Below are 23,905 nucleotides of genomic sequence, written 5' to 3' on the forward strand. Positions count from 1 at the left end.
CACTTCTATTGGGCGTGGCCTTAACTAACACATATGCTTGTATCTAACTAGAGTTACCCAGAACCATAAGAAAAGCTCCACAAAATACTGCACAAACACATCTTATTCATTATCCATTCCATTAACGTACCATAGCACCCCCTAGAGTGCCACCTCACCAGCCATACAGCATCTCCTGTCTGGTTTTTCTCTCATCCACGCAGTATATCCTTTGTATTTCCCTTCCTGTTCACCAGTCATGCAGCATCTCCTCTATTTCACCCTTCCATCCAAAATATCCTGTCTTGTTTTGCATTCCATGTAGCATCTCTTCTACCTCTGTCCCTGACATTCAGGATTTCCCTCTTTCCTCCCCCCCAGCCATCCAGGATCCCTTCTCTATCTGCGCTGCATCATTTCCCCTCCTCTCTCCCTGCTGCCCTCCTTAGCCTACACCCAGTCTTACTCACTCTCTTATACCCCCTCCCCAGCCTTTACCCAGCCTCATATTCTCTCACCCTCCTTCCAGCCTTTACCCAGTTTCATATTCTCTCATTTCTCCCTCCCCATTTTTCACCCAATCTCATGGTGTCTCTATCCTTCCCTCTCCAGCCTTTACTCGGTCTCATAATCTGTGTTAGTGTGCAAAAAATATGGGTGCTAAGCATCAATTTTTTTCTTAAGTCTACCCATTTGTGTTTATGGAAAAAAAAGCCTAGTATACCTGGCTACTTATCAGGAGACTTTTTTTTGAAGTAAAGGTTTCAGTTTTACTGCACAATGCAGTATAAGCTCATAAGAAACATTCTATGTAAAAATATTTACACATTAAACAAAATGCTGTTTCTGCAAATATATTTAATTATTACATTTTAGAACAGGCCTGTATATTGCACTAACACTGAATACTTAGGGCTCAGAAACATGAATCTAGTGAGTCTGTTGTACAGTCATACTCTACATCATTTCAGTAATATAAAATGAATTTTATCTGTACCGAAGGAGCCGAATAATTTTGTTATTCAGAAAATCCGATGAGTGTGGGTGTGAGGAATCCACACAAAAGCCATCACTCATGGCTATTTTGAGCACTTCTTCCACAAATACCTGAAAACTATTAACTTGCTTATTGGTTGGAACAACCCATAGTCTCTTCAGATTCTGTCTTGTATACTCTTCCTCAGGTAAGCCATTCACATCTGCAACCCAATCCAAGGTCAAATGGTTCGGGTCATCAAGGTAACTGATAACTGAAGCCAGATTTCCATTTACATAATAGAAAAGTTTAGAACCTAAAAGCTTCAGAAACAGACAGGATGTGCTAAACATGTGAGCAGTGAAAACTTCCATATTTGAGGATGATAAGCTGTATATCTGTGGTGCTTCCCGCACAGTGAAATGCACAGTCTGTTTCTTTTGCTCAAGGCTTATGTTGAGCATCGCATTCTTCTCGGCTTTGGAGAGCTCCACTTCTTTTTCTAGCAATGCGTCTATTAAGGGCTGAATCTGATAAAAATCTGCCTCCCTTTTCAGCAAACCCATTTCCTGGAAATCTTCAGGGAGGTCCAAGTGAGAAGTTCTTAAAAAATTCAAAATGTAACGAAAAACTTTGCCATCCCTATCTATGAAGCAGTTGCCTTGACCATCTTTCTTGGTTGGCATTTTTCCACTAAACATAGCACCTAACATAGAATCTGGATAGGTACATAGAGTAGAAAGTGATGTTGTGTACAATTTTCCTCCAACATTCAGCGTTACTGGATCTGACATTTTGAAACGTCACACTACAGTCTGATCTGAAAAACAAAAAAGTAATCACAAGAACATCTTAATATGTCCAAAAAACTCAATGCATGAGAAAAATAAAGGAGTAACTGAAAGTCTAATTAAAAGAATTGTCATAAAACTATCCATCAAGTATTATCCACAGACAATAGCAAAATTCAAAAATGCATTCATGAATGTATGCAAGTGAACCAAATGAACTTAATACTATAACATTAGTCATGCAAATGGAAAAATTATGTTCTTACCTGTTAATTTTCTTTTCTTTAGACGCAAATGAATCCAGAGCTCCATTCTTTATATATATATTTCTGTCGGTTTATGTTTTGAGATGTTAGGAAATTTTGTTGTGGTTTGTAGTGGTTTTCTGTATTATTACCTTTGAAATTTATTATGGGAAATAAGTTTTTTTACATGCTAAGCATATTTCTGGTTCTGGATGCTTGGGCAGAAGCAATACTGAAGATTCAGGAGGCGTGCCAGCCAATAGGACCAACTGTTAATCAGTTTCTCTATCTCCGGTAGATGTGTGCTATCCCACTAGTCTCTGGATTCATCTGCTGTGTCTAAAGGAAAGAAAATTAACAGTTAAGAACATAATTTTTCCTTCCTCAGTAACAGCAGCAGGTGAATCCAGAGACTAGTGGGATGTAGCAAAGCAATCCTCAATCTAGGTGGGAAGCAAATGCCAGCTCTGCAATAACCGAAGCACCAAATGCAGCCTCTGCGCGCGCAACCACATCCAACCTGTAAGGCTGAGAGAAGGTATTCTTTGAAGACCAAGTAGCCACATGACAAGGAAAAAAACTCTAGATTGAGAACAAGAAGTAGCCATCGTTCTGGCTGAATGGTCATGAAGTTCTTACACCAACCGCTTCCCTGCCATCAAGTAAGCGGAAAGAATGTCCTCCATAACCCCTCGAGCGATAGAGGCTTTGGACACTGCCATACCGCCGCGTTGTTTGAATAATACAAAGAGGTGATCTAAACGACTAAAGTTGTTAGAAACCTACAGATAGTGTAGAAGCATTCTACACACTTCTAAGAAATGCAGTGAAGAAAAGCTCGTCTCCTCATTCCTCGCAGGAAGGAAAAGTGAGAGCGACAGAGAAGAAAGGATGACACCACCTTAGGAAGAAACTGTGGTACTGTCCGAACTGACACCCCAGAATTTGCAATTCACAAAAAAGAAAACTGATGAGGTGAATGTATGTCCCCCCAAAACACCGTCTTCAATCTGACCTCCTTTAGAGCCTCGTTAGAGAAAGGTTCAAACGGAGCTTTCGGTAAGCTCTCAAGAACTCTCTTAAGACTCAAGTCTGAACAGGATTTCTTAACAGATGGACAAATATGCTGTAGTCCTTTCAGGAACCAAACTACAGCAGACTGAGAATCAATTGTAAAATGGCTCCTGTAACAATCAATGGTTGCCACTTGAGGCTGAAGTGAAGTATATGCTAAGCCCTTAGCTACCCCTCCTGGAGAAAAGCAAGAATACAGGACAGATAAGTCTGGAAGGGAGAAATACCCTGAGAACTACCCAAGAATGTAAACCCTCCAGACGCTAGCGAAAGGCACAAATGTAGACATCTGTTTTGCCTGGAGAAGATCAGAAATAACCTGCTTTGAATACCCCTTACATCTCAGCCTTGACCTTTCAAGAGCTAGGCCGTAATACCATAATGGGACAAAATTCCATGTTGAATGACCCCTGGGTGAGTAATTCCAGAGGTACCAGGAACCACAATGGCTCGGCCACCGACAAACTCTTCAGATGCATATACCACGGACAGCGCAGCAAAACTGGAGTTACTAGGATTATAGTGCCATGAAAGCGAACATACATCCAGTCATCAGTCAAGGGGAAACACTGACAGAAAACGACCCAGAGGCCAGTAAATAGCCAAAGTGTCTACTCCCTCTGATTCCCACTCCCTGCATCTGCTGAAGAAATGAGAAAGCTCGCATTTCGAGACTGTGGTATTTAGCCTATGCCTGCTAGGTCTGTCCCCAGAGCACTGCAGAAACCTGGAACAAAGGCACTAGAAATGACTCATTTTAAAACCCCAAACTAACCATTTTGGGGACTTTTCTTCTTTGGCCTATAGAAGGAGCAGGAGAGCAGATTCGCCTGTTCCACAACCCCCATACAGCTCTAGTTTAGTTCCCAGCAGTCACGTGCAGGCTGGAAGCAGAACCAGCTGGAAAGCCTTTTCACCTGAGAGTTTGGGGCATGGCTGCAGGCTATTACATCAGAAATCAGAACTGCTAGAGAGGGAGAAGGAAAAGGAGGAGCAACAAAGAAGGCAGGGAGGCTCAGGGCTGAGAGCTCTGGATGGCAGTGAACAGCCTGAATGTATGGAGCTGACAGAGGCTGGTCCACAGCCACCAAATGTAATGCCCCAGGATTTTCAAACCATGGAGCTGGAGCTGTATCCTGAACTGCTGAATGGAGCCATGCTAATGGAAGTTTGCTGTACTGAAGGTAAGTGAACTAAACTGCCTAAATGTTTGACCTGGATACTGTTTGGCTAAGCTTACTAAATGCCTTTTGTTGGGTAACCCTGAAGAAGGTGTGCTCGGGGGCACCTGTAAGAACTTTAAAGAACTGTTTTTGGATTATGTGGGGGAAGGGCTGTTACCAGTCCCAGGAAGTGAGGACTGCTCTGTGTTTTCTGTGGTGGGTTTGAGGGCATATCATTTGCAAATTGTGACCACACAGAGCACACTCCCTGGCAAGCAAGTCAGATGCTGGGGCCTAGTCCCGTTGCACTAGTGTCGGCTAAGGTAGTGAAATTAGCCTAAAAGCCTGTTTTTGAAATATTTGAAAGGTTTGAATCATTAATCTGCTGGACAACCAGCAGCATCTTTGAAAAGCCTGAATTGTGAGTTTTTGCATTTGATTAGGTTCTCAATACTGAGGGACCCAAGGAAAAGGGTTTCCAAGAACTTTACTGGCTGGCACTAATCCAGGGACTGTTTGGAATTACAGTTTGTTTGCTTTGGACTATACTTTATATTTTTGAACATCCTGACAAGATTGATTTTCTTTCTTCCAATGTGGAACTGTTGAACTCTAGGTAAGCAGGTTGGTTTGAATGTGGTTTTGTTTTGTTTTTTGTGAATAAACCCAGACCTTGCTTGAGGCTATACACTTACCTGGTGTTGTGGTGTTCTCTTTTGGTGGCCTATTTCTTTTCTTGTGCAGCTCTTAGTGGCTCACTAGAGGTTTATTTTTGTTACTGGTGCCCTAGGACCCATTGCCTTGAGGCTGCCGGTGACAAGACTAGGCCATGAGGTCTATTTCTAGGAGGTCTCACCTCTATATAAAGAGCTGGAACGTCTGAGTGGATAGTTCCCAATTTGCAGGATGTAGAAGATTTTTGCTGAGGAAGTCTGTCTAAATCCTTTGCCTGTCCCATAAAATGAGCCTACAACAGATGAGGAAGATGAGATTCTCGCCAACTGAGGATTTCACGTACCTCCCTGGCTGTTGAAAAAATGACAACACTGTGACACTCCTAAAAAAAACACCTCATTGGATTGCCCTAAAGCATGGCCTGAAACGCCTAAGCGCTAGCTTGATCGTCCACAGCTCCACAAGATTGAGCGAAGACTGAGCCTCCTGCTGAGACCAGATTTCTTGCACTGAGGATTGAAGGCACCGAGCCCACCAATCCAACAGAGAGGCATCATTGGTGACTGAGACAGTTCAGCGATGACATGGCATGACTTTGAACAGATTAATCTCGCTGCGCCAGCAACTTACACTGAGCTATGCTTGAGGAGTCCTCTAGAGATCATGATTGCAGCCTTGAGATACTGGGATCTACAAGAACAGAAGCGACTGCTGCAGCATTCTCACGTTAAAACAAGCCCAAGGCCTCACATTCAGAGTCATGACCATGGATCTTAGAACCTGTACATAATCACAAACTCGCGGTCTGGGTGACTGAAAAGAAGGCAACGAACCTGAGATTGTAACTTGTTGTCCCGGTCTCTGGGAATAAACAAGTTCCCCCATCTTTGTGTCCAACAACCGCTTGAGACGTTCTAAGGATTGGAACATAAGAGAGCGCTTTGGAAATTTGAATATCCACTCCAAAGATTGACAAAGAGATTACATATTTGCATTCTATCTGGAAAACGCTCAATTCAACCAGTCGTCTAAGAAAGGATATATCTGAATCCCCTCTTTGCGACGTAACGCCACCACTACTACGTAAAATGTATGTGGAATCGTGATAGACCAAATGGCATCTGCCAAAACTAATAGCGCTGTCTGAGGACAGTAAAGCGAAGATACCATTGAAACGGCGGCTATATGTCAATATGTAAGCAATGCCATTAGAGAACAAGCGCTGTAAAGAACTCCTCCGAGTTGAACCGCTGAAAAGAACGATTTCACAGTTTCTGTATGGAAATGACTGACTTTGAGAAAGTAATTGATCTGTATAAGATCCAGCACCGGTCTGATCAATCCCTTCTTCTTGGTACAAAGAAGAAAATGGAATAGCTTATTGTGCAAAGCAACAAAACCAAGGGAAACAAGGGGCCCAACCTTGTCTGCAGTAAAAAACCAACCAGAAGCAAACAATCCAAAACTGCAGATATGTACACGATGCAGGCAAATTTTATTGTGACAAATAAATTATATCTAAAAACCTTTTTACCAAGCAAGGGACCCAACACAGTCCGTGTTTCGGACAACCTTCATCAGGGGTCCGTGGTAAAAAAGAAAGGAAAAAATTGTCACAAAAAAAATGGAAAGATAAACGTTATGTATTTCGCCAAAGCTCGCAAACTACTATGGGTAAACGCCAAAGTAGCTTATTGTGCCCCTTTGATCCAGAGGAACTGCAACTACTGTCCCAAGTTCCATAAATACCTTAAGGGGGCCTAGCACGAGCAGCACCTTTGGCTGGTCAACGATGATTCTAACTTCCATATAGCCTTCTCTTCCCCAAGATCTGCCTGCTTCGTGGCTCCTAGCCAAAATGAACGCTCGCATAGCTAAGTGTACATGGAAAAATATGGATGCTTAGCACATGCCAGGAGAAAATGGATGCCTCAGAAGTCTGTGTAACGTTTTGCAAAACACTGAGACTCTGGAGCGCTTTAAAAATAAAGAAAGCCAGTCCTGCCCACTGGAAAAGGCAAGGTGCCACTAGGCCACCTTGCTCCACTACAAGGGTCTCTATAAACTGAAAATTAGCACTCTAGTAACATGAATTATTTCTATAGCGCTACTAAACCCACGCAGCACTGCACAGAAGCTAAAAGAAGGAAATCACAAACTTGCATAGCCTCACCAACCAGGAACCCTTATAGGGAGGAGAAGGTACCCGTAGAAAGTATAGGGTACTCTCCTGGTGCTGACCTCACACAGTGGCAATTAACCTTATGTGGACCCAGTAGAGGGAAATGCCTAAACTGGATATGCAAGTTACATCTCTCTAAAGCGCCGTGAGGCCAAGCAGAATGGCTTCATGCCAAACTTACTTGGAAGTGCAATAAAACCAGAAAACCAAGTCGGGAGAACAAATTCTCCTACCTAGCTCAACTGCTGCGCTACTGAAAAAGGCTGTTGTAAAACTGTTCCTGCCAAACCCCACTGGTGCTATTCCATTCTTCTAGACGCCGATAAGTCCAGAGCTGATCTGAATTGGAACTATTTTATAACCATTGACTGGCAAACTTTTAGCAAATACTACAATAAATATACCAACTTTTACTGCAGATTGGATACTTGCCCCCCAAATGTCATGAAAACTGCCCTGATCAACTTCAAAGCCAAACTGTTGGCATGGGTAAACTTTTTACTATCCGCAGGAAAGTTCCCAGTAGAACAAGGCCATATCATGATAACTCCAATTATAAAAACCGCAAAAGAACTATCTAACGCCCCATCTAATTACAGACCTATCGCTAGTATCCCGCTAGTTACCAAAATAGCAGAGGGGGTGATAAATGCTGAACTCTCCACATATCTGGAAAAATTCAATATCATACATGACAACCAATCGGGCTTTCGTTCAGGCCACAGTACCGAAACCATTATCGCCTCACTGCTCGACCACCTGCACTCTTTAGTCATGGCTCTAGCGCCCTAATCTTGCAACTTGACCTGAGTAGTGCATTTGACCTAGTCGACCACACTATTCTCCTGGTCTGCCTGGCAAACATCGGCATCTCAGGCCAGTTTCTCAACTGGTTCTGCGGGTTCCTGGGAAATAGATCATACAAGGTGTTTAAGAATGACTCTTTGTCCTATAGCTGGGACAACTCTTGTGGGGTTCCACAGGGCTCCCCCTGTCCCCCCACCCTGTTTGATATCTATCTCGTCTCCTTGGGAAACCTCCTACAAAGTTTAAAGCTCAAATTCTTCATCTACGCAGACGACATTACTATAGTCATCCCGCTATCCTGTTTTACACCAGAGTTGCTAAACTTTCTATCAAGCACGCTTAATCAGATAGAACTCTGGATGCTATCTTATAGATTAAAATTAAACTCCGAAAAAACTAAATTCTTCCTAGCAATATCCAACGATAAAATCAAGGACACACAATACAAGTGAATGGATCGGATTTTCTCCTAGAACAAACCTTAAAAGTACTGGGAGTCACTTTAGACAAACATTTAACCCTGGAGAAACACACCGATCTAATATTTAAGAAAAGCATCTCGGTGCTCTGGAAACGCCGTACCATAAAAAAATACTTTAACGACACCTCTTTCCGTCTGTTAGTACAATCTTCCACTCTCAGCATCCTGGACTACTGCAACATCATTTACCTGGGCTCTTTGAAGAAAACCATCAGAAGACTGAAATTGATTCAGAACACCGCCGTACGCCTCATCTTTGGCTTGAACAAATGGGAACACGTCACCAACTTCTACCATAAATTGCACTGGTTACCATTTGAATCCAGAGTCCTGTTCAAGTTCTCATGCTTCTGCTACAAAACAGTATTTGGTATGTCACCAAGATACCTCAACCCACACTTCAATTTAAACTACAACAATAAGAGCTCCCGCAGAATTCACCTGTTCGCCTTCCCCTCACTAAAATTATGTCATTTCAAAAGGTTCCTTGACAAAACCTTCTCCTTCCAGGCGCTAAACTGAACCCATGGCTAGCCCAAATTGTGCTCAATGCCCCCGCCTACCTTGACTTCAGAAAACAACTCAAAACACACTTATTCCACAGACTGAACTCTTAAAACACTTTACTTCTACTCTCTTTCACCACCATCCACTAATGGCCAAGAATCTCTTCCTATTCCTTTTTTATTGTACATTCCTAACCTGTTAACTTCAATGACTTCACTGTTTGTACCTCTGATTAACTGATGTGAACCGCCTAGAACTCGCTGGGTATGGCGGTATACAAAATAAATTATTATTATTATTAAAACTGCAGACGTATGCATCTCCGAAAAGATGAAAACCGCAGCGTGTGTAGACACCCAGCAGCCTGATAAATAAACTCCCTGCACACTGCGATGCTCCTGCCGGCACAGGAGAATAATCTCGCAGCTCCTATGGGCGGGGAGGCACCGCCTCTGCTAAGAATGGAGCTGGAGTCATTGGATCAAGCACCTGGGCACTGCTGCAGCCCTCGCTGATCAAAGCCAGCCTGACAGAAAAACTCTAGTGCCTAACAAGCGCGCGGCACCTGCGGGCGGGAAGGCACCAGCTCCTTAATCAATGCTACAATTATACAGCGGAGCCCCCGCATTCAATACCACTTCTACTGCTTCACAAAGTCCATCATTTGAGAAATAAAATATCCAATTCCAAACCTCTTTGATGCTGAACTCAGTTTCTACATAACTACACGACCGAACCCGCAGTTTCAACACAATATAAAACATATATTCGCAACTTCTTGGTAGTGCCGGTAAATGCCGGTTGTTCAGCACTTGCAGGGCTGAAATGTCATTTAGTAACTATGGTCTCCCTTTTTTTTTTTTTTTAAAGAGAAAGAAGAAAAATTGGAAACCAAATCAGACCCTCTATCACTAGAGGGAGGGGTGAGGAAAGGACCTGGGGGGGGGAGGCAGGTGTAACTCCTAAAGCCGGCACCGTTCATCCGGACACCCCTGTCTCTCTGAAAAGAAACCTCAACAGGAGAAAATAATTTTCCACTCACAGCCAGAATTCAGGAGCTAGTTGAATAGCGACCATCCGCCTGCTGGAGATAGAGCATACTGAAGATACAGGAGGCGTGCCAGCCAATAGGACCACCTGTTAATCAGTTTCTCTATCTCCACCTGGTAGATGTGTGCTATCCCACTAGTCTCTGGATTCATCTGCTGCTGTTGCTAAGAAAATTAATATAGTATTGTACGGCAGCTATGACCAAAATACCTCTGCACAAAAATCCCCAAAAATGAGTGGAGAAAAAGAGACCACAGAAAAGTATTTGCTCCTTATTTTCAGTACACATATGGCTTCTATAGGAGCTTAGCAGTCATCGGTCTCTAAAAAAAAAATCTCCAAAAAGTACTCAGTTCAGTTTTCTCCTTAGTGTCTTTTAGGTGAGTGCCTGGCTGTCAAAGGGCTGAGGCTGTTGCTGCGAGAGGGGGACCTTGTGAACATGCTGGCACAAGGTCTACAGAGTGGGCCAGTACCGGAAGAGCCTCACATTTCCTTCCCTCTCACCCTAGGATTGCTCATTGCAGCTATAGCATTGAGTTTTTGGCATGCAGTGGCCGGACAAATGATCTGCAAGGTGCAAAGAAGTCAGGTAGGAGGGAGCAGGAGAATCACACCGTGAGCACTGATCATAGTCACTGGGCTACTCCAACACGCACAGATCACGGAGGAGCGTGGGGCCACCAAAACAGCATTGCTCGTATGGAGTGCAGGTCACGGGAGTGAAGGCTTACCTCTCAGCCTGCTCATCGGTTCTTTCCCTGGCATATTGGTAGAAGTACAAAATCAGAACACTTTGCTAAGGTACTGCACCACTAGATAAACAGGGTCGGGGGGGGAGGGGGGACAGGTACAGACACCAAAGGGGCAACCAGAGTTCTGATTGGAGGTATGGCACATGGCATTTTGGTAGTTGAGACTCCTTACTTTGACTTCCATGTGAATGGACTTGTTGGATGGGGTGCAGGATCATGAGATGGAGGCAGCCATGTGTGGGTTTTATGGGGGGCTGCATGGCATGCAGTATTGGGCCTCTATCCTAGGCTCTCCACGTGGTCTGGTCTTGGGCGCTAGCACTTTTTTTTTTTTTTGGGAGGAGGGTTGGCCTCATCCTTGAGGTTGAGGGTGTGATCGGATTGTGTATGGGGTGGCTTTTATCGCTGGGGTTCCAGTCGGTGGAGGCCTCTGTGCTACTGGTTTGATGCTGGGCCTTTCAGTTAGCCACTTTGCCTGCGCAGGGGTTAATTACTCTGGAGTAAGGAGAGTAGTTGCCTAGGTTCCGGTACGGTAAAAAAGACAGATCGCAACAAGACACGACTTGGATAATGGGTTCCTGAAAACCTGGGGGCCATGAACCGTGTGCTCTTATTTATTCTTTGACAAATTTCTTTGACTCCATTTCTACCATGATATACTTCTAAAACACTTCCAGGAAAAATTGATTAATCTTACCATGTTAATGTAATTTTGAAAGTTTTTTGTAAAATCACTGTCTGTATACAGTCTCTTCCTCTGTAAACCGCTCTGAAATGTTTGTGGTATTGTGGTATATAAAAAATAAAGTTTGTTGTTATTATTATTATTATTATTAATTTAATTCTACTTAGCAGGGTCAGACCCACTTATTAACTTATTATTATTATTTCATTTCTGGTTGTGAGTTAAGATAAGTGCAACATGGGAACATTGCCAGCGAATTAGGTTGGAATTGTGAGGCTACATAACTTCAAAGTTTTATGATACAGATGGGATAGGTGTATGTATGTCTGTAAACATGAGGCCGGTCATTCGGTGTGCACACATAGTGCGTCTAAGGAAATGCATGTTTAGTTTTAGAAACATTTGCAGCATTGATGACCATTGGTTTTCCTTAGCATTTCAGAGACATGCTGCGTGCAAGCAAATGCTTACGAGCTACTAACAAGGCGCAGACAACGCAAGACAAAGGTGCCACATGAACAAGTATAGTGACAAGCAAGTGTGGGATATGCAATGGGGTGAGAGTCTTTAGAGAATCTTCCCATTACCCCTATTCTTATTGCTTGTCTAGTTGCAATGGAGCCTCCCACTCTCTGGCGCTAGCGTACCTGCATGGGAGGAATCAGGGGTCAGGGCCACTTACTGCCCTATGCTGGTATTTGGTGCGGAGTACAGCAGCTCTGGTGTCCCTTGGTTGATCAAAATGTGTTGAATTGTGCGAGTCCTGTTCCAAGGAGGACATCACCACTTCATCACCGCTCGTGTCTTAAAAGCTGAATTTCCACCCTCGATATCTCTGAGGATGTATCTGTATGGAGTGAGTCCCATATTCACTGTCTTCGTGCACCATATATGTTTTTAGTGTTCCCTCTTCATGGTCTCATAACCTGCCAGCGGCATAGTATATGGGATGGCCACTTACTGCTGTTTGCCTAGAGTCCCATATTCACCAACTTTGTGTGCCAAGTATGTTAGTTCTTCCGACAGATGGTCTCAAAATTTTAAATTATTTTACTCGGAAGGTTGTGTAAACATTAATTCTCAATCAAGCAACCGAGTGAAAATATCAAGATATTCAGCTTATTACAACTTTTCTCAACATTTAAATGTTTGAACTTTTTATAAAAAGGCCTCGGATACACCTCCTCCGCCTTGACTACTTAATTTTATCAAGTGGGAACTACTATGTCATAAGTTCCTCATCGGCCTTAAAAAATTCCTTTTTATATTTCTTTCATTTTTCTTAAGATATAATAATTTATATTTTAAGAGATGGATTTTATACTTAGCTTAAATTCATCTTCTGCCAAATTCGACCTGGAAGCAGTGGATCCAACATGTTTCACAATAACCGGCTTTTTCAAGGATCCCCCTAAAAAACGATTCAAAACATTTATCACTTTTAGCAGGCTGGCGATTTTAAATGCTGCTTCCAGAACCCATGGTTCATGGTACCGGTAAGTCGCTATTGGGACACAGTTATACTTTAGATGCTATGATCAATGTATCTGTGAGAAGAGGAGGCCAGAGCCCTTGATATAGCTTGTTGTAAAACAGGGCTGCTGTCAGGAGGAGTGTGTGGTGCAGTGGTTGAAGCTATAGCCTCAGCACCCTGGGGTTGTGGGTTCAAACCCTGCACTGCTCCTTGTGACCCTGGGCAAGTCAATTAATCCTCCATAGCCCCAGGTACGTTAGATAGATTGTGAGCCCACCAGGACAGATAGGGAAAATGCTTGAGTACCTGATTGTAAAACCGCTTAGATAACCTTGATAGGCGGTATATAAAATCCTAATTAAAAAAAAAAAAAAAAAAAGGTCTGGCTGAAGCTTTTTGTTTTAATTGTCCTCCTCAATGTAGAATTGTTTGCGACATGACTACCAGCAGTGGAATGTCTATGTACACTTGTGGTTAACCGTCCCAGGCAGCTATGAGGATAAGTACCTTGCTGCAGTATAACAAATGACTTGATATCATATATATTGCTATTGAAGAATTGAGTATACAGTATTGTACTTTTTGGTAGAGTTTTTTTTTTTTTAAAAGAGACCAATGACTGTGCTAAGGTCCTATTTTTCTCCACTTATTTTTTGTATTCAAGTGATTCAGAACTTGATTTTATGTGCTCATAGATCAGCATATTACACAGGCTGTGTTTTACAAGGCTGCTTCAAGAAGCTGAGATGTGAATAATCTTCAACACGCATTGAAATAGTGCCATATCAAACAGTTTTGCCTGTAAAACAGTTATTCACTCAACAAAATATTCTTTTTTAAAATTGAATTTAAACATTATTATTATACAAATAATAACAAAGAAAGGAATTTAAAGACAAAAAAGTAAGGAAAATAATTTTACACCAAATTGGTCACTATATCCTCTAGCCCACATCATAGGAGCAGTAATCCTGATCATAGTTAAGGAAATAACAGGAAAAAAATAATCATGATTTAAAATCAATTATCAATGGTGCATAAAATTATTTCTGAACTTCAATTCTATTTAAGTCAAATGGGGACTAATTACTAGATTCATGAAGCTGCAAAAACTGTTCAAGCTGTACAAAGTCCCAAAATATATATTCACAATCTTTAAATTTCAAAACACATTTACATAGAAACGTAAGATAAAATGTGGCTTCCAGGACCAAAACTCTTGGTTTAAAATCCACATCGGGGAAAATTAGAACTATCACCACAGAATTTTGCATTTTTGTTTTGAAAATAAGCTTTCATTATTAAAGATTTATCTATCTTCCTCACCCATGTCAACAATAAAGTTGTCCTAGTACAGGGATCTCAAAGTCCCTCCTTGAGGGCCGCAATCCAGTCTCACTTCCGGTTCACCACACAATTGTTTCCCATGTATTCACCTTTATAGGACCCCCAGGGACTCCTGAAGAAGACTTTTTATCGAAACACGGACCGTGTTGGGTCCTGTATCCCTAATAGACTAGGTCCTTTAAGGCTTTTATGTGGATAACCTATTTTTATGTGGATGAATTTATTTTTATATGGATGATTTTGGAGTAACTTTGGAACTTTTAGGAACATCGTCACTCCACAGAGTTTTTTTTTTTTTTTTTTTTTTCTCTTGATTTTCTTCTCTGTGGATATCTTGGGGTCAATTCCTTTTGTTTTTTTCCACTGGTTTGACCCAGCAGCGGCAATTCTTATGTATTTATGGAATAGTTTAATGAGGCCTTTTTCCTCCTACCCCTAAATGGAACAAGACCGCTAATCTTACAGCTTTAATAAAAGTTATTTTTCTTTACCCCCAACTGCTGTGTGTCTCTGTCGTACCTGGGCTCCAAGCCTGCCCTTATTTATATTACCACAGTTACAAATAAACATTCAGAGACAAAAATCCACATACTAGATGTTGAGGAAATACTGTAAAAAAGGCTAAGAGTAACAAAATTGTTGTTCCCCCCACCTGTCATCTCAGATGCCTAAGATCTCTCCAGAAAAAGAGGGAAATTGTATAACAAACCCATTTAATTAAAAGCAGACTGAAAAGGACTATTTTTAAAACCTTTCAAAAAAACTTAAAAAATTTTTTTTTGCCCACAACAGTATTAGTAATCACTAATGGTTTGGACTCGATCCTTATATTCAAGGGGCTATGAATGCCATCCCTTTGGCTTCACCAACGAATAAAAGCCAGCTCCGAGAACTTACTCTACCCACCATAAAAAAAATACAAAACCCATTTGTACTTAGGTTCCAAAGTACAATGCTTGAATGTCACAAAGAAACATACAAGAATGTCAGGATTTAAATGCCTATTCATCACATTCTGATTTTATAATAAAGTTATACACTTACTTCTTAAGGCTATAAAGTGTTTATCCTCCTCTTCTCTACAGGACAGTGTCTCTAAAATAAACAATTTTTAGTTAATTTTTAGATATAAAAAAACTAGGAAGTTCAAGAACTAGTCTGCAGACACTATGGCAATTGTCACATTTTCACAGCTCTACACAGCAATTCAAAAGCAACAAGGGGGAAATTCTATAAGAGGCACCTAAAGATAGACACTTAAATAAATAGATGCCTAACAGTTAGTAAATTGGCTTCAATTATGAGTGTTAAGGTCATAACTGAAAAAAATAAAAGTTAATTGGGAGATGGTGCCTATCTTCTTAGGCACAATTCTACAAAAGATAGGCGCTTAACTCCACAGTAAGTTTGTTTAGGGGCAAAGAGGGACTTGGGGAGAGTGTGGCGTAGTGGTTAAAGCTACAGCCTCAGCAGCCTGAGGCTGTGGGTTCAAACCTACGCTGCTCCTTGTGACCCTGGGCAAGTTACTTAATCCCCCCATTGCCCCAGGTACATTAGACAGATTGTGAGCCCGCCAAGACAGATAGGGAAAAATGCTTGAGTACCTGAATAAATTCATGTAAACTGTTATGAGCTCCCCTGGGAGAATGGTATAGAACAGGGGTCCCCAAAGACCCTCCTAGAGGGCTGAATCCAGTCGGGTTTTCAGGATTTCCCCAATTAATATGCATGAGATCTATGTGCATGCACTGCTTTTTCAATGCATATTCATTGGGGAAATCCTGAAAACCCGACTGGATTTGGCCCTCAAGAAGGGACTTTGGGGACCCCTGGAATAGAAAATTGAATAAATAAAAAATAAAAAAATAATGTAGGCCTTTAAAACCCTGGCCTATATTATAGGCACCTAAGTTTTAAGTTAAGTGGGATTCTGTAATAGGCACCTAAGTGTGATTGACAAGAGATAAATTTCTATATTATAGGTGCCTATCTTTTTAGATGCCATTTACAGAGTTCCCATGCCTTTGTCCAGCTAGTCCCAAGATTTGGGTCCTTTGGTCATCTTATAATCCCCAGTTATTTTGCCTCATAAAATGTAAAGAACTATTACAGTATGTTGGATTAGATCAAAGATTCAACAAGTTCAACATCCTGTTTCCAACAGTGACCAACCCAGGTCACAAGTACCTGACAGCATCCCAAACAGCATAAAGATTTCAAACTCCTTACATCTAGAAATAAATATAATGTTCCCTGTTTATGGGTATGTCCTCCAGGAATTTATCCAGTCCTTTAAGCCCAATTATATTGCTTTTATCACATCCTCCATGAACAATTTCCACAACTTAATTATGGACTAAGGGGAAAAATTATTTTCACTATCTGTTTTAAATACACTTCTTAGCAACTTCATTCAGTATCTCCCTAGTCTATACTCTAACTCAGTGGTCTCAAACTCGCGGCCCGCCAGGTACTATTTTGAGGCCCTCAGTATGTTTATCATAATCACAAAAGTAAAATAAAACAGTTTCTTGATCATATGTCTCTTTAGCTATAAATTACAATATTATTATTAAGACTTAGCCAAAAGGAAAGATTTATAAACTATAAAGAGTTTTACCTCATGCAAAATTGTCATTTCTTTAATAAGACATTAACTATTTTTTTCTGCGGCCCTCCAAGTACCTACAAATCCAAAATGTGGCCCTGCAAAGGGTTTGAGTTTGAGACCACTGCTCTAACTGATTTGTAAGTCGCCTGTTCTACATCACTCTTGATTTTATAACAAAAAACAAAACCTCAGCTATTTCTTCTCCAAGCTCAAGAGTCCTAATCTCTGTAGCTCAAAAGTTGGACAAATTACAGGGTCTAGGAAACCATGGCAACTAGAAGTCTCTCTCTCTCTCAGGTGCCTCGTATTTTTTGTTTTCTCTGAGTAGTTATTTGGTTTGTTTGTTTTGGCTGCTGCCACAACCACTGCTGGATCAAGAACTTCCTGCTCCCTGTATCACAAGGCTGTATGTAATAGGCATGCCAAGTCACACGCTCATATGCTTAAGGGGCCCGATCTCATGCACCAATTCCCTTCCTGCTCTCCAGTGATCTGGCTTTCTTTACGGCACACTCCCCCCCATCCAAAATTCCCTCATACTTCTCTCTAGCCCCCCTTCCCTCCTCTAGGTCCAGCATTGCCTTCCTATCTAACCATGGTTCCCCCCACCCCAAACAAAAAACACACACAAGCCCTACAAAGCTGTTATTGACACTGCAGGCAGCAATTACAACAGACTCTAGCCAACCCTGAGATCCTTCCCTTTGTGGCACCTTCCTATTACAGTATGGATAGAATGTGGCAGAGGGATATCCTCAAAGTGGCCGAAAAGAACCAGTTGTATGCAGTGCCAATACCGCAGGTTTGAAGGACAAAAGGCGGGAAACCAAAGATTAGATAGGAAGGCAACACTGGACCCAGAGGAGAGGAAGTGCTGGAAAGGAGGTAAGGAAAACTACTAGAACCACAGGAGGGAAAGAGAAGAGAGATGAGAGAAATGTTGCATATGGGGGAGGAGAAAGGAAAATATGATGATAGTAGAAAAGAAAAATTACAGGATTGTTGTCAGAAAAGAAGCCTAGATGGGGTCGGGGAGAAAAAGAACTGCTAGAAGAGCAAACAAGATTCGGGGGGAAGGAAGAGCTTCCAGGATGGAGAAGAGAGAGAAAGATATGTTAGGATCTGTGGGGAAAGAATGAAGAGGACGTGCTGGATCTGCAAAGGGAAGACAAAACAGGAGTAAGGGACACTTGCTGGTACCATGGGATTAGGGACAGAGGGAGGAAGAGATAGGGAAAGATGGTGGCCTGGGGGGAAGACAGGAAGGAAGGTAGAGAGGGAGCGATGCCAACACACATGGGGCATAGGGACACAGAGATGGGAAATTTAACATGGCGGGAAAATAGGGGCAAAGACACAGGGGTGATGCTGGATCACATAGATAGGCATGCAGAGAGAAGATGATGGACGTTGGATATGAATAGAAAAGAAGTATCAAATGGACAATGAGACTCTCACAAGACAGTTAAGAGAAGAAAGAGGAAAGAAGAAACCAGATACTGGGATCAACACAAATAAGAAAAATAAAATGACCAGACAATAAAGATAGGAAAAATAATTTTATTTTTTATTTATTGAGTGGAATTTGTCAGTTTCTGGAGTATGCAACTGCCAGAACTGGTATTAGACAAGGCTGGGGACTATGAGAAAAACCTCACTTATTGGCATACAATCTCCAGCATAGCAGTGGTAAGTCTTCAGCTATGGTATGGGCCACCCTTGGCATTTCTGGTGCAAATGGATCATGTGGTTCAGGAACTTATATTGTTTTAAGTCTACCACAAATAGTTCCTGCACAGCCACACTGTGCAAGACAGTTCCTACTGGCTTGATGGAAAGGGCAGAGCATGGTGGTGGGGGTGATGGTGGGATAAGTAAGGGAGACAGTGGGGAGGAAAAGGCTCACAGATAAAGAATATGAGTGATCATTGGGGTGGGCTAGTCTGGGCCTTTTTACCAGTAGCCTGCAGGGATCTATTAAGGGCATGGTTTATTAAGCATTCCCTTGTACAAGGAATGGTAAAAACAGCCTTAATAAAATCAGGATCTAAAGAGTTCCCCACTCCTCTCTTCAATGGAGACAAAGGGGAGGGGAGGTCTTATTGACTGACTTCTTTCTGGCCTGGTTTCTAAATGCAAAGAAAATTTAAGGGCTGGTTTATCCTCTCATTTCCTTCCAGTGACTGTCAATGTAATTCTAGATTAAGTGCTATTCTATAAAATGGTGCTTTTATAGAATAGTGCTTAGTCAGGACTTTGTTGATTCTAGTTGTTTTGGATGGAATTTTGAGACTGTATTTCCGAGTAATCTGGATCTGGATTAAGAACTTACATATACACTTATCTGGGAAAAACAACCCTGAGAGAGTGTATAAAACTATAAAAAGCCTATTCTGGGACGAATACTCCCTCTAAGGATTGACCAGGTGCATGCAAAGTTTTTCTCATGTGAGCGACAAGTTCTAAAAACCAACAATTTTCCAGATTTGCAAGTATTTTTGTGAGTTACACTCCTAGAATGTATGAACAATTGCTCATGTGCTCAGCTTAGAGGGAACACAGGGCTAGATTCACAAAGCAAACCGATTATGTACCGATCGATTTGCAAGCCCTTAGCGAGCAGATTTCCCTCCGGCCTGATTCACTAAAGTGTTTAGCAATTCCCTCCTGATCTGTGCATGCAAATGAGGGAAATGGCATGCAAATTTGGGAGGGCAGCGATTCACTAAACACTTTAGCCAACAACGATTGGGCTTGCCGATCAGAAAAGAAGCGACTGCTGAAGACCAGTCACTTCTATCCTGGCTGACTCTCCTGCCCTTTAAAACCACGGGCTTGCAATGCTTTATAGCAGAGCAAGCCCGTGGTTTTAAATCCACCGCCGCTGCCATGGGGCCCGACGCGGCCCACCCAGTCCCCACAAATATGGTAGGAGGGATGCCAACTCCCTCCTGCCATCGTAAAACCACCATCGGCCTGGCCTACCCCTCCCCGTACCTTACTCGGGCTCTTTAAAATTATGGTAGGAGGGTTCCCATTCCCTCCTGCCATATCTAAACTATTAATCCCCCCTCCCCGAACCCTACCCAAAATTTGCCCCACAGCCGTGTTGAAAAAAATTATGGCAGGAGGGTTCCCACTCCCTCCTGCCATCGGTCCCACCCAAAAGTTAACGCAACAGCAGGAGGGATGCCAACTCCCTGGTGCCACACCCTCCACACACCCCTCCCTGTACCTTTAACGGAGCAGGAGGGGTGCTCAATCCTTCCTGCTCCAATGCCTCCCGTGATGAGTCTGAGGCCTTAGGCCATGCCCCGGTGCATCATGTGATGTATGGGGTGGGGCCTAAGGCCCTGTTTGGCTGAGGCGCCTCGGGCTCCTCCCTTGGGAAGGGCTGGGGTGCCTCAGCCAATCAGGGATTGGCGTCTGGGGGGGGTGAGGCAGGAAGGAGTGGGATCCCTCCTGCCATAATTATTTTCAATGCGGCTGCGGGGCAAATATTTTTGGGGGGTTCTGGGAGGGAGGGAGGGAGGTTAGGGGCATTTGTTGGGGGGGGGTTAGTAGTTCTAAATATGGCAGGAGGGAGTGGGAACCCTCCTGCCATAATTTTACTAAACGCGGCTGCGGGGCAAATTTTTTTGGGGGATTCGGGTCACTCGTTGGGAGGGGGGTTAATTTAAAAAAAAAAGAATTAAAAAAGCCGGCAGAAGCCCTGACAGTAGTGACAGGAGGCTGTTTCTCCTGTCACTTCTGTCAGGGCTTTAGCGATCCATGCAGTCGGTTGGGGACATGCCTCCGATCACCCCCATTTGCATGCAGATGGTTGGCCTACCTCCAATCGCACACGGATCGGAGGGTTAGTGAATCTAGCCCTTAGTTTGGGACTATCAATCACAGATAATGTCCAGAAGGAAAATGTAACTAAACGATTAAGATTTTCTACATAATCATTACAAAGCATTGTCCCTAGTTTATCCTGAAGAACTTAACTTACAGTAAACCTTTTGGTTCAGAATTTACACTGTAGCCTGGACTGTATTATTAGGAGAAAGTGAGTGATGCGAGAGTGGACGTTCCAGTCTTCCAATTTAAGATAGTCCCAGCCCCTACCTTCCTAGAAATGCTTACACATTTACTATAAAAATAAAACAAAAACCAACAACCCTGCAAGCAGTGAGAACACATTCTTACAGTTACTCCAGGTAAGCCTTCAATACTTCACCTCCTCTCCTACCTATTCTAGTGCAGCAACCAATTCCCTAACCCAGAGGACAAAATGTACATAGAAAGTCAAAAATAGCAGCCTGTTTATCACAGACCTAGCACTAATTGTATCTTTCCCTCCCAAGCCAATCTACCTCTCCATGGTCCACACAGCCAGCATTATAACCACAACCTATCTGCATCAGAACAGTAAAATTCCTGACCTGCTTAAAAGTGTGTATAGCCTTAATTTGCATTTCTGCGGCCCCCAAACAACCTTAATGAAGACTTTTCCCACATTAGCAAAAGAAACCCAGTACTCCAAAATAATTCAAAAGGGGGCATTTTCCTTTTGTTATTTTAGCATCTTTAGCAGGAACCAATCTTCCACAGTAGATGACGCCAGTTGAAGGGTGCTGAACTCCCTTTACCCTCCCCCCCCCCAGCTCCTGAAGCGCAAAAACGTGTGTAGAATGCCTAGACAGCAGCAACAGGAACGATAAAGGTAGCATGCAAAGAACCAGACATTAGCCAGTAAGGGTAAACAAAACAAAAAAAATACAGAGATACTTAACTACTCTCACACGTCAAGCGACCCTCCTCTTCCTTGGTTCGCCATCTCTCCCCGTCCATGGCTCCCACACCCCAGAACCCTACCTGCAAACTCATGTCTGAAGTCCCTCGCCAGCGCCCCCCCAGTTTTCCTTCGGCGCCCCGCCCCCCTCTGACGCAACTTCTCTCCCTCGGCCGCATCCCGTCCTGCCTGGAAACAGGAAGTCGCGACAGCTGGCAAACTCAAAGACAAGCCAGAAGGCGGGTCCCGGGACTGAAGAGTTTGAGAATGAGGGAGAGATGCTGGAATGGGGCTGAGGATCTGGGTTTGAGAGGAATCAGATGGCCACGGAAGGGATAGCCTGTAAATGGTGTGTGTGCTTTTTCACCTACTTGAGTCCCCAAGGGGTTGTCTAGTTGGTGCTGGAGGCAGGGCTGTCGCCAGGACCGGTCTTTAGAAAATCTCCAAGGTAGAAGCTCCCGAGCCGGAGTTTATTAGGCACACCGAGGCTTTTGAAGGGGTGCTGATAAGTCCTTGGCTGTACAAAGAAACTGCAAGCTCCACACATTTATGGCTTTGTTGTTCTAATTTCTTTAACCCTTCCAAGAAAAAATCATTTGGTTACATGCTTGCAAACTGCTCCTCTGTAGCTAATGTGGCATCTTAAGTGCTTGAAAATATTTTTGCCTTGAAGTGTTTTTTTTTTTTAATATATAAATCTATATAACAGTGCAATACATATGAATCTGAACGTTTAACAACTTTGAACTTACAAATATTAAAAAGTATCTTTTCCCCCACCCCCTTTACTTAATCAATAATATAAATGCAATTAGCCTTCAAATAATCCACTCTTATTTAAACTAGTAATACATTCCCACCCTGGATGTGTAAGGAAATCAGACAAAAATTAAAGGGAAATGACAACTATATAGAAGCAATAAAAGATGCCAATGGGCCCCACATTAAATTAAATACATTACTATGCCCCTAAATCTCAGCATTCATTTTTTCATATTTGTAGCTGGAGCATAAGTTCACCCACCCAGTGGCGTACCAAGGGGGGGGGGGGGAGGTCCGCCCCGGGTGCACGTCCCAAGGGGTGTACAGCTGGCCACCCTCCAGTGTTCTCCCTAGGGCAGTGGTCGGCAAACTGTGGCTCGTGAGCCGCATGTGGCTCTTTAGCCACTTGAGTGTGGCTCGCAGCTCGTCTACAGCAGGGGTGCCCGATCTGCTTCCCTTCCCTTCTCACTGCCCTCCCCCAAGCCGCTGGCGCCATGTTCTGAGATCTCCCTGCTTCTCTTTCCCGCGGGGCCGACCAACTCTCGCCACCCGACGTCAATTCTGACATCGGAGATGACGTTCTGGGCCAGCCAATCGCTGCCTGGCTGGACCGGAACGTCCTCTCTGACGTTAGAATTGATGTTGGGTGGCGAGACTTGGTCGGCTCCGCAAGGAAGAGAAGCAGGGAGAACTCGGCGCCGGCTTGTTCCCGATGGCGGCAGTGGCATCCTATTCCCTGGTAGCGGTGGCAGCATGTTTCCCAATGGCAGTGGCATGGGGGAGGGCAGGGAGAAAGAAAGAGAGAAATGGGGGGACAGGGAGCCAGAAAGAAAAAAATGGGGCACGGAGAGAGAGAAAGACAGACATAGAGAAAGAAAGGGGGCATGGAGAGAGAAAGAAAGAAGGTGTAGGGTGAAACAAAGAAAGAAAAAATTGGGGCACGGAGAGAGAGAAAGACAGACATAGAGAAAGAAAGGGGGCATGGAGAGAAAGAAAGAAAGGGGCAGGGTGAAACAAAGAACAAAAGAAAAAAATGGGGCACGGAGAGAGAGAAAGACAGACATAGAGAAAGAAAGGGGGCATGGAGAGAGAAAGAAAGAAAGGGGCGGGGTGAAATAAATAAATAAATGGGGCACGGAGAGAGAGAGAAAGACAGACATAGAGAAAGAAAGGAGGCATGGAGAGAAAGAAGGGGCAGGGTAAAACAAAGAAAGAAAGAAATGGGGCAAGGAGAGAGAGAGAAAGACAGACATACAGAAAGAAAGGGGCATGGGGAGAGAAAGAAAGGGGACAAGGAGAGAGAAAGAAAGAAGGGGCAGGGTGAAAGAAAGAAAAAGTTGGAGGGAATGAGGTCTGGAGGAGAGTAAGCATACAGGAGGCTGAAAGAAGGGAAGAAATATTGGATGCACAGTCAAAAGAATAAAGTGCAACTAGAGACTGATGAAACTACCAAACAAAGGTAGGAAAAATGATTTTATTTTCAATTTAGTGATCAAAATGTGTCCGTTTTGAGAATTTATATATGCTGTCTATATTTTGCACTATGGCCCCCTTTTACTAAACCGCA

At 43.0% G+C, this 23,905-nt stretch overlaps 1 protein-coding gene across 5 annotated transcripts in view; it reads right to left on the minus strand.

Moving 5' to 3' along the window:
• Positions 1–817: 817 nt before the first annotated feature.
• Positions 818–23,905, minus strand: part of KCTD21 (potassium channel tetramerization domain containing 21) — a 32,886-nt gene continuing 9,798 nt past the window's right edge. Inside the window, exons 2-5 of one of the 5 annotated variants that reach the window (XM_033936123.1) lie at positions 21,948–22,154; positions 15,233–15,283; positions 12,692–12,778; positions 818–1,775 (exon numbers count right to left, since the gene is read on the minus strand). In XM_033936123.1, the coding sequence (XP_033792014.1) occupies positions 967–1,749 (783 nt within the window). In that variant the 5' untranslated portion in view covers positions 1,750–1,775; positions 12,692–12,778; positions 15,233–15,283; positions 21,948–22,154 and the 3' untranslated portion in view covers positions 818–966. The other 4 variants (XM_033936122.1, XM_033936121.1, XM_033936120.1 and 1 more) reach the window with 4 other exon arrangements.

This window comes from Geotrypetes seraphini, chromosome 3 (assembly GCF_902459505.1).
Source record: "Geotrypetes seraphini chromosome 3, aGeoSer1.1, whole genome shotgun sequence".
NCBI lineage: Eukaryota > Metazoa > Chordata > Amphibia > Gymnophiona > Dermophiidae > Geotrypetes > Geotrypetes seraphini.